General features: G+C 40.8%; 1 protein-coding gene and 1 non-coding gene across 2 annotated transcripts; both read left to right on the top strand.

The window, feature by feature from the left end:
• Positions 1-4358: 4358 nt before the first annotated feature.
• On the top strand, positions 4359-4434 carry LOC111759828 (small nucleolar RNA SNORD36). Its single transcript, XR_002793699.1, has one exon. It is a non-coding gene; the product is annotated as a small nucleolar RNA SNORD36 (small nucleolar RNA).
• A 5444-nt stretch (positions 4435-9878) lies between these two features.
• Positions 9879-10832, top strand: LOC101424768 (olfactory receptor 2T27-like). The gene is given in 1 exon segment (XM_004475921.2): positions 9879-10832. A coding segment is annotated over 1 exon segment (954 nt).
• Positions 10833-12153: the final 1321 nt, after the last annotated feature.

The raw sequence follows: 12153 nt of genomic DNA, 5'->3' as shown, positions 1-12153 counted from the left end.
ACAACTCCAAGTCCCGAAAATTCCTCCACATCTCTTCTCTTCCTCCCATTCCCCATACCCAGCAGCCACCATGGCCACTTTTTCCACACCAATGCCACATTTTCTTGATTATTAACCACAATAGTTCATGAGTAGAATATCATTAAGTCCACTCTAATCCTTACTGTATTCCTCCTTCCTGTGGACCTTGGCTTGGTTGTGTCCATTCCACATCTATGTCAAGAGGGGCTTAGATTCCACATGGATACTGGATGCAATCCTCCTGCTTTCAGTTGTAGGCACTCTAGGCTCCATGGTGTGGTGGTTGACATTCTTCAACTCCATGTTAGCTGAGTGGGCTAAGTCCAATAAATCAAAGTGTAGGAGCTGAAGTCTGTTGAGGCTCAGGGCCTGGCTAAAATATTGTCAGTCCAGAGATTCAAATCCCCTAGATATATCTTAAACCCCAGCACCAACTACAATTCTGGTAAAGCAGCATGAAAGGCCCATGAAAAGAGATCCCATCTGAGTCCAGGCTCCATCACACAGAAACACCAGCTCCAAAGAAGGGCCAACTGACATGGCAGTGAACTCCATCTTTCATGACCATAGAACCTGTGGGTCTCTTTAGCCCTCAAAAGGACCAGTACCTGGGGTTGTATCTACTTTATCTGTCTCTGAAACCCTGCTCAGGTGTGCATAAGGGCAATCCTTCTGACAACCTCCAGATTCTTTTTTAAAGACTCATAGCCATATAAACTCATTTGTCCTTTCCATTTCCCACTTACTTTAGGTCAAACAGCATTTTAACTCCTGTTATTATATATAGACAGGAATATTCTGCTGGTCTGCGCTGAACCTTTAATTCAAGGTCATTTTCTAGTTACATCATCAGCTGGTACTTGGTAGTGATCCCTCAGTGCCAGGGAGGCTCATCCCTGGGTGTCATGTCCCATGCTGGGGGGAAGGCATTGCATTTACATGCTGAGTTTGGCTTTGAGACTGGCCACATTTGAATAACACGAAGGCTGTCAGGAGGGAACTCTTAGGCAAAGTGCTGCTCTAGGCCTTGTTCTTATTTCAGATGTATAGGCTCACAAGCATAGTCATTAGTATCAGGGGGTCACTGTTGGACCCTCATTCCTTCCTGGTCCTTACTGTTGCACCTGGGGGACTGCTGCTGTTCCCCTAAGGACCACGACAGAGTCCCCTCCCCCCACTGGCCAGGAGCCTAGTATCCCCCCAGCTGTTGTTTTTAATTGTTTCCACTGTGAGGTTATCCAAATGTGTGGATATTTTCTAAAGGGCTTCCTACATTCCTTAAATTCATATAATTTTTCTCTTGTGTGAATTCTCTGATAAAGAAAAAGAGATATATGTTTTCTGAATATTGTTTGACTATAACTTCCCATTTTAGATTCCTTTTGTCTCCCAAATTCAAATCTGCACTGTGGATCATTTCTGAAAATAGAGCCTGTAAGGATGAAGGCTATAGTTCTTTCAATATTTCCTGATGGTATTGATTTATTTCATAAGTGCTCTTTTCTGAAGATAACTTATTGGTCTCATTTGTGAAACAATAATCCAAAGAGATGAAGTTAGTATAATTATCCAACATCACATCTCTGTACAAATCCCTCTGATCTACAATTAGGCATTCCCACTCCTCCTGAGAGAAGTCTATGGCAACATCATTGAATGTCAATGACTCCTGGGCCATGATTTGAAAACTGCCAGTGCTCCTCATGTTTCCTCTGCTAGAGAACCAGAGGTCAGAGAAGATAAAGCTTGTGCACCTCCCCCATTACCACATCCACCATCGGTTCCAGTTCGGTTCCATGTAAGTACTGTGGAAGTTTCTGCTGATATTTTCCCTTTGAACGTGTTCTACCCATCAGGCAGCAATGACCACAGCAACGAGAACCAAAAAGGGGACAAAGAGCAGAGTGACTTGAGACCAGTGATTTCTGGGAGATGTAGTCCAGTGGAATTACTCATGGTGGCAGGGAACTAACTTTTATAATCACTCCTTGTTCACTGTTTTGAGGCGAAAAGAAAATCCAAATCAAGGTGTCTTCAAGGTGAAGCGTTCTTCCTGAAGTTTGATGTTCCAGAGTTGGCTGCTTGTGATCTGATCCTTGGTTCTTAGATTGTCACATAACAAAGCAAATGGTGGTGTCTCCTGGTCTTTCCCTGCTCTTCTGGGCACTACTGAAGGTCAGCTTCTGGCTGCTTCCTCTGGCTTTCTCTTTCTATGTCTGAATTTCATTCTACTTATAAAGGACTTAGTAATAAGATTAAGTCCCATCCTCACTTAGGTGGTCCACCCCTTAACTATAGTAACCTCATTAAAATATCCTGCTTATACTGGTTTATAAATTGGATTGTGGCTGAAAAGTGTAGACTAAAGATGCAAATGTCAATTTAAAAAAAAGCTACAGAATAATCTAGGGACTAAATAACACAGTGAACCTCAGGTGGATGAGGATTATGGCTGATGATACAGATGCAAGAATGTTCTTCTGTGAGCTCGAGTGGATGAATGTGACTATTGCAGGGTGGTGGGAATTTGGCAAAGTTTGGGAAAAATACAATTTGTATGACATATGGACTGTGGTTAACAGCAATACTGTAATATTCTTTCACCAATGCCAAAGATATACTGTGTTGATAATGAGGGTATATGGAAAAATTGTGCCAAATGCACACTATGGACCATGGTTGGCGGTAATAGTCTGCTGATATAATATCATAATCTGTAACAAATATTCCACCATGGTGTACTGTGTTGGTGAAGAGGTGTTGAATGGAAATTCTATACATTGCATGATTGTTTTGTGAGTTCACAAACACTGTAGTAAAAATATATTAAAAAATAATAGGATGGGCTGGGGGAAAAATACACCAAATGTAAGATATGGACTAGAGTTAGTGGTAATATTTTGATGATTCTCTTGCATAGTATGTAACAACTATTTCACAACAATACAAGATGTTGGTGGAGAGGAGATATATGGTACTTCTGTATGATTTTATGCATGTTTATTTTGTAAGTCACAGTTTTACTATACACTTATTTTTCTGTATGTTCTCATATGAATGATATACTTCAATAAAAATATATTAAAAAATATGTCCTGCTTACAATGGGTTCTCACCCACAGGCATGGTATTCAGTTAAGAACATGGTTATCTTGGGTACATGCAACTTCAAATTACCACATAGAAATCAGGTAGGAAATATGATTGGATGGGTGGGGAGTTGCTTAGCAATTATAGGTAAAGCACCCTGGAAAGTCTTACTTAGGTGATATTTTAGTAAAGAAAAGGATTCTCATTCTGTAGACTTGGATTTCACATTTGAGTCTCACTTTGGTAGGATCTGGTGAGTTGATCACCCTGAGAATGCAGACAGTATGCAGGATAGAAGCAATGAGCATGGCAAGACATGCCAAGTCTTCCTCTCATTTCTTCTCCTAACATCCCATCTCAATTAGTTCAGTTCTTGGAAAACTCTAGGCTCAGAAACTTTCATAAAGTTACCTAGGATGGAGCTGGAGGAAAGGGGAGCTGTGGGGATAATTCAGGTTTTTCATTAGGACATTTTTCCAGACATTGTGGTCACAGGAGGATAGTTGCTTCTCTGTGTCTTTGGTGGACAATACTGAGTCTCTTTCTACACAGTTTAATAGAGGATCCCCCTCAGGATTGAGACATAGCTACATAGTCACAAGCATGAAGACTTGCAGTGACCTCCCACCTTCCCTGTTTTATTCTTCCCTGTCCCCAACCCAGGTCTTCCTATAAATAAACTACCTGCACTCAAGACCTTATTTCAAGTGCTTTCAGTAAGGGAACACGAGTTATTGTTTCTTCTTTTATTATTTTCTTTCTTTTTAAAAATTCAGTCCCTTTCTTTAACTTTGGTATTCATTTAAGATTATGTGGCCAACTAAGAGTACTTATCAGTGGCTCTGAGTTACAAGTGATGCCTTGGGAGGTGTGTGAAATGCTTTTCTGGACAGACATTCCTCCAGGGGAATGCTGGTCCTGATTTTCTCTGTTAGTGTGCATAGGCAGCAAAAGGTCTGGTCAACAAAAAAAAGAAACACAGATTCCTGTGCCACTGACAACAGAAGCAGACAAAAAGAAGAACACATAGCAAATGGGCACAGAGAACAGATAACTGGGGTGGGGGTGGGGGAGGGGTGAGAAAGAAATAAAATAAATCTTTAAAAAAAAAACAGCTACCAGTGAAAAATGCTTGATTTCTAACTGAAATGACTGGTGTTTACTCTGAACCAAACTCCAGAGTTACAGAGGAAGGACACATGACATCTGAGTTTATTGCATACAGTTGGCTTTAAAATACATAATAGATGCAATGATGTGAGAATTTCTTCACCTGAAATTGCTGGTAAGGGTAAAGTCTGAGCTTTTTAACACTGAGTCACACACAAAAAAAATACATAATAGAGCAAGAAGATAAGTGCATAAAGTACTTTATAGTAACTGTGAATAATGCAGAGAGTTCACAGCTAGGAATATAAGCATGGGATTCTAAAACTTAAACCAGTGAAATGTAAACCATTATTTATTTTACTTATAAGATGAACTCAAATGATTTATTGTGCAATGCTTTGACATTATTTACTGAATGAAATAATTTTTCTATGCATTTATTAAGTATTCACTGAGTGATGGCTCTTATGCTGGAATTGATATTTAATTTTTCTGTACTTGAATATCTCTGTCAGGCACTCCCATGAGTGAGGACTATTTGAAACCATCCAGCAACTTCCTTCTTTTTCTCCCCATCATTTTAATTGTATTTTTTAAAGATACATAGATCACAAAAAATATTACATTAAAAAATAAAAGAGGTTCCCACATACCCCCCACATCCCACACCCCACTCTTCTCACATCAACAAAATCTTTCATCATTGAGGAACATTCATTGCATTTGGTGAATACATTTTGGAGCACTGCTGCACCACATGGATAATAGTTTACATTGTAGTTTACACTCTCCCCCAGTACATTCAGTGGGATATGGCAGGATATATAATGTCCAGCATTGGTTCCTGTATTATCATTTAGGACAACTCTAAGTCCAGAAAATGTCCCCACATCACATCTCTTCTTCCTTCTCCCAGCTTTCAGCAACTACGCTGGTCACTTTCTACACACCAATGCCACAATTTCTTCCATTAATTGTCTCAATAGTTCTACAGTAGAATATCAATAAGTCCACTCTAATCCATATTTTATTCCTTCATCATGTGGAACCTGGGATGTTGATGTCCACTCCACCTCCACTTCCTTCTTGGCTGCTTCCTCTCTCAGTCCAGACCTTCTTGTTTCCATCACAGTTACTGAGGAAGTGGGGTGGAGGGAAGAAGCTATCATCTCCCGTGGATTTGGAAGGGTGGGTGGGATTTCTCTGAGTGTTGGAGTTGAGTTGTCCCTTACTTCTCCCCTACTCAGTTCTCCGATTCATTCTTTCCCACACTTTCCTTGGGTAGATAAGAACAAAACTCTCTGACATAACTGTGTCTCGGTGTGTGAACTGGTGGGGATTTGGGGGTCAATTTTAGCTCACCCAATCATCTAGTCACCCGGTACCACTTAGCCAGGGCACTTATTTTTCACATTTTAGGAGGTATAAGTTTCTTTTATAGAAGATTCATTTGAAGAATACCTTTCACATGTCCAGGTTCTCACTTGGTAGAACGTGTTCTAGTATCTGCTCTATGTATTTTTTCATTGATTGCAAGTCTCTGTGAAAGGTATTGTTATCTCTAGAGGCAGAAGAGGGGACTGACATTAAAAATGCTGCCCAGTTAGAAGCAAGGGGAACTCAGTTATGAGAGATTGAAAAACATGTTGAAACCTCCATGTGCTGGTTCCAGAACCAAGTTTTTAGGTGGTTGTTTCTCTGATATAATTCCATGCTGCTGGCAGAGGGGACACTCTGGAGCCTGAGCTAATTAGAGAAGAGGGACTGAACTGGAGACAGTGCTGTCCCCAGAGTATATATGGCCATCAGCTCCTGGCCCTAAGTTTAAGCTATGTTGATTGTGCTAACAGTGTTCAAGGTGAGATAATGTGCCTATTTCCCCAGGATCATCACCTGTTGGCATCTATTTTCCACACAAAGAACCCAGTGTCTCATTATGAATCAGCTCCAGCATATAAAGAAAATTTCAGGAGATTTCAGATTTACCAAGAGGTGACAAGGACTGGACCCACACTGGATGACAAGGTAGCTCAATATTGGAGAAATAAGTCCTTCTTTGTCATCTTACATGCACTGTAAGCTGATGGATAGGAACAATCTTTGAGACTTGTCCTTGGTACCACCACAATCCTTAAAGTCTATAGAGATAATTGTGAAGAATACATGGGGAAATGCAATGGGAAGTTGGTTAACCACAGGAGAGGGCAGTGAGAAGCCAGATTCAAGGGACAGAGAGGGCAGATAGGATGCCTGTGAGACACACTTGCACACATACAGACATATTCACACACAGTGTGGCAAAACTTTACTCAATTAATGGTCAATTGATACCTGGTCAATTCACACAAACTCATTACACAAATGTATGCATAAATATAACCTGAATATCTATTTTTCAGAGTCAGGAATTAAAGTTTTGGCATCTCTAGCACCCAGAAATAAGTCAAGTAATGCCATAGGTATCCTAGACTGTCCTACCAATTGGTGCAAAGACAGGGACATGGCCAGCCTCTGGTAAATGACTGTCCCAAAGGCCAAGAAGGCCACCTTCTTGGATTCACTCACATATTCCCCACTACACACATTCATGGGACCCACATGTAGTCAGGTCCTCAGTCAAGAGGTGAAGAGGAAGTTGCATCTGCTTCCTTCTATGAGACAGTCTGAAATTGACCTCACACCCACACAGATACTGGCATAGCTGAGACCACAGGGTCTAGGTTGGAAACTCCAGCTCTCTCCTGAGATTTGGCTCTGATATCTCCAATTTACTCCAAGGCAGTGTCCTCCCTGATAAGTGGCTGCCACTGTAAAACCTTAAGTGGATGTTGGATGTTGGAGGGTTGTGAGCAGAGAGCAAGGCAGAAGGTCTTTGATGTCAGCAGCAGCTACAGAGGGGGCTATTCCTATCTAGGTCCACGGCTCTGTGTACATGATTAGAGATGGATGAGCATTTGGTTGAAGCTGTCTGCTTCTCTGCTGGTGCTATTCCTCATGCTACTCCCTCCTCTTTATCTCTAGATCTGCTTTTTAAAAAAAGTATTCATATGAGCTTTTTATTTTATTATTATTATTATTTATTCTTTAAAGATACATGAATCACACAAAATGTTACATTAAAAATTATAAGAAGTTCACACTCCCCACATCCCCACTCCTCCCACATCAGCAACTTCTTTCATTAGTGTGGTACATTCATTGCATTTGATGAGTACATTTTGGAGCTTTGTTCCACACATGGATTATAGTTTATGTTGTAGTTTACACTGTCTCCCAGTCCATTCAGTGGGTTATGGCAGGATATATAATGTCCCACATCTGCCCCTGCAATATCATTAAGGACCATTCCAAGTCCCCAAAATGCCCCAATATAACACCTAATTTTCCCATTCTCTGCTTTTGAATGTGCTTGTTCCTCCCTCTTTGTATTTACTCTGGGTTCTTTCTCCTTTCTTTGTCTGTCTTTCCTCTCCATTCCTCTTTCATTGTGTGGACTTTCAGTTCATTCTTTCTACATGTAATAACCAAGGGTCTCCAGAGTCCAGTGAAGAATAAAGCAGACACATTCCTCCCTTGTGGAGTACATCCTCTGCCGGGTAGACAGCCAGTGAGCAGACACCAGAGAAGTATATATTAGAACCAGCTCTCCAGTGCATATTCTGGCAGAGATAATCATGATTATATGAGTAAAAAGGCTAGGGAAGAAAGTCAGGAATGATGGGGTGATCAAGGTGTGCCTTTTGGGGGAGGTGTCATTGGGACAGAAGGTAGAGGAAGTGTCCTGTCCTTCTCTCCACCTCTCTGTGCCTGTCAGTTCCCAAACGTTCTGTTTCCCCATTCCTCACAGTTGATCTCATATCTCTCCTTTGCCCACCCCAAGTTCTTTTTTAAATTTAGAGATGTTGGTTTACTCCTTAGTTTTGTTTTCTTTCTTTTTTATACCTTTTTTTCTGTTTTTCCCAAATCATATTCCTCTTACTAGGGTTCAAAGAAAAATAAATTGCACATTATGGTCATTGAATAAAGTTTTGGGTCTCCATCCCTTACAAAAATGGAAAACATTCCTTCCCTATTCCAATGCAAAAAAAATAAAATATAGTTGCATTATTGACTGTTACTTCTTTTGTTTTGCTTTGTTTTGTTTTCTTGCCATTTAGTCACGTTAGGATATGGGGTTTCCCTCTGTGGAGTAAATTTATCCCAACATGAAAATGCAAGAACATTTTCTGAACAGTTTACAAAGTAAGAGATTATCATTTAGTTTGTAATTTCTGCTTACATACCAGTTAAAAGATTGAAAATTAGACCTTTAAAAACCTGGACCCCCTTTTTCTAAGAGAGCATTTCCCAAACAGTGTTCCATTGCATCCTCTAGTTCAGAGGGAATGTGAATAAGTAAAATGGGGGAAATTGGTTCAATGGATAAATAAATATGGAAAATTTTTAAGGGGCAAGATTCTCCAGATAGTTTAATATGTAAATGTATCAAATGGGTTGGCTAGAAATTTGTTTTAACCACTCTCTTCTAGGATCTATGCCATCCTCTGGAAACTACTTAGTTTCTCTTATTTTATTACTATTACTGTTAAAAAGAGTAGTAGAAACATTATCAGCAAATCTCTTTAGCTTCTTGATGTGTAATCATCCTGATGCCTCAAACCCTGAATGGTTCCATTCATCCAGCTGTTAGAGACATGTTCAAAAACTTCCAGAATATTGAATATTTTCCCCCCATTTACAAGACTTCATGTTACATGTATGTCAATGGTCAAATTAAATATCACCCAGTTACCAAAAATAAGCATTTCAATTGATGTTAACAAACCTTATTTTTTTTCCATTTCTACCTCAGAACTCTTTGTCTTCAATATTCTTTGTGCACCTGAGTTCAGAGAATGATTACACATATGATTTAAAAGTTATGAAGTCAACATTTTAGAAGATTCTACATGGAAGATTTTGGAAGCATTTCCTTAGAAAGATGTTGAATTCAAACATAGGAATGATGGACAAAGAAGGGTGGAGAGGGGAGAGAACTTGGAGCAGACTGGCCAGACCAATCACACTGGACAATGGATCCCATGGACTATAAGTAACAGTCTAGGTTATTCACAGGCAGTCAAGCCCAGTTCCAGATAGAGTCATAGACCCCATTGTGGTTGATCACTCCATCTGCACAGACAGCCAGGACTCTGGGAATGCCTCTCAATACGGAATCCCACAGCAGGACCTATGCAGGGATTCCAGACCATGACAGTGGTTGTTCATGAGGAACCACATCCTTACTGGAACATAGATAAATGGTGTGTGGTAACCACACCACCAGAGATAGACCATGGTTTGCACACTGACTAAAAATTACAGTTGTGGTCCATGTGGAAGGGTTCATGCTTTATACCAAAAAATGAAGTCTAGTGATGACCTAACTGGTATTCTTGGTTTCTGTTGAAAATTATTGTAGGTGGATAATTAACAGGGTCACTAAAGTGAACAGTCATTTATTCAAACTATCTTGACCCATTTTTGGATTCAACAAATAAACCTCTTAAAATTCAGAAATAGGTTCAGTTTGGTGAAGCATTTATATTGAAAGTGAGGTGATCTTATTATATGTACTTTCCCTCACGAGCTTCCAAAGTAAGTCAGTAGACTAAGTCATGGGTCAAGGAAATGGATCCATCATCACAGATTTCATTCTTCTGGGCTTTTTTGACTCACAGCATCCTGACTTACTCATTGCCATTGTCCTCTTGATTCTCTTGGTGGCCATCACTGGAAACTCCACCCTGGCCCTGCTGATCTGGGGTGATGTCCGCTTCCACATCCCCATGTACTTCCTGCTCAGCCAACTCTCCCTCATGGATCTGACACTCATCTCTGCCACTGTCCCCAAGATGGTCACTGACTTCTTCTCAGGACATTGAGGCATCTCTTTCATTGGATGTGGAGTTCAAATCTTTCTTTACTTGATGCTAGGAGTGGCTGAGTGTGTTCTCCTGACACTCATGGCCTTTGACCACTACTTGGCCATTTGTAGCCCTCTGAGATACCAGATTATCATGACTTCCAAGGTCTGTGTGCAAATGGCTGCTGGGTCATGGGCTGGGGGTATTCTCATTTCCTTAATGCACACAATCTGTGTGATGCACTTTTCTACCTGTGGCTACAGGAAAATTCAGCATTTCTACTGTGAAGTCATGGCCCTTCTGAAGATCTCTTGTGAGGACACCACAGCTTATGAGAAAGTGGTATTGGTATCAGGCATCGTTTTCCTTCTCATCCCTTTTGGACTCATCCTGACCTCCTACACCCTCATCTTCCTTGCTGTCCTCCACATGAACTCTCCTGAGGGCAAGAACAAAGCTTTGGCCACCTGTTCTTCCCACCTTTGTGTGGTGAGCCTCTACTTTGCTCCAGCCATGATTATCTACATGACTCCAGGTTCCTCTCTCTCCCCAGAGGTAGACCAGCATCTTTTTGTGTTTGATGCCATAATCACCCCCATGCTGAACCCCCTCATCTACAGCCTGAGAAACAAGGAGGTGCTGGCTGCTTTGAAGAAGATTTTGGGGAGAAAACTGAGGTTTAAACAGAAAGGAGATAACCTTTAAATTTAAGCATAGTAATGATAGAGCTTACTATGTAAGTGCCTTCCATAGATAGGACTCCTTTAATCCTCAAAGTGAGTCAGTGTGATAGCTAATATAATCATCTCTATCTTAGAGATGTAAAAATTAAGGCCTATGGTCACACAGACAGTAACTGAGGATCCAGGTTAAAAACAATACAATCTGCCTCCCTATTTCCTCTACTGCTTTTTTGAAAGGTGGATTCAATATTCTTCCCCAAACAAAACAGGCTAAATGTGAAAATTTACCTTACCCTTTTATGTTTCACTTTATATCTACAGAAGGTGATAAATTCTAATATTTGGGATAAGACCTTTATCAGTCTTTTCTAAGCAAGTCTGATCAATAGACTCATCTGGGGGCTCTATTAAAATCCCACAGTCCTTGTCCCCATATTAGACCTACTGAAACAGAACTTGCAGGGAAAAGTCCAGGGAGTTTGTCTTTTTAAACAAGCCCCATGGATAATGTAGGCTCAGGCATGTCTTTGAATCCCTGCTTTTTGATGGGGACCTGCACACCCATTTTTTTTTTACTTTTTTCTTTTTTTTAAAATTAAAGTTAATAGATGACAAGGAATGGGATGTGGACTTGGCTCAATGGTTAGAGCATCCTCCTACCACATGGGAGGTCCATGGTTCAAACCTAGGGCCTCCTTGACCAGTGGCCCACATGCAGTGCTGATGCACACAAGGAGTGCCCTGCCATGCAGAGGTGTCCCCTATATAGGGGAGCCCCACGTGCAAGGAGTGCATCCCATAAGGAGAGCCACCCAGTGCAAAAGAAAGTTCAGCCTGCCCAGGAGTGGCACTGCACACATGGAGAGCTAATGCAGCAAGATGATGCAACAAAAAGAGACACAGATTTCTGGCACAGAAGAACACACAGGGAATGGACACAAAGAGCAGACAACTGGGGGGGGGGTGAAGGGAGAGAAATAAATAAAAATAAATCTTAAAAACAACAACATAAAAAACCCCAAAATCACAAGAGATTCCCATATATCGCATTCCCCACCCCACCACATCATTTTTGTAAATTGTATTTTTTTGAAGATATATACATCACAAAAAAATGTTACACTAAAAAATATACGAGGTTCCTGTATACCCCCCACCCCACTCCTCCCACACCAACAACCTCCCTCATCATTGCAGCACTCATCGCACTCGGTGAACACATTTTGGGGCACTGCTGCACAACACAGATAATAGTTTAACCTGTAGTTCACACTCTCCCCCCATACATTCAGTGGGTTATAGCAGGATATATAAAGTCCAGCATCTGACCCTGCATTATCATT

The sequence above is a fragment of the Dasypus novemcinctus genome, chromosome 16 (assembly GCF_030445035.2).
Source record: "Dasypus novemcinctus isolate mDasNov1 chromosome 16, mDasNov1.1.hap2, whole genome shotgun sequence".
Lineage (NCBI taxonomy): Eukaryota > Metazoa > Chordata > Mammalia > Cingulata > Dasypodidae > Dasypus > Dasypus novemcinctus.
The sequence above is the reverse complement of the archived record's forward strand: the minus strand, read 5'-3'. Positions and strand labels throughout refer to the sequence as shown.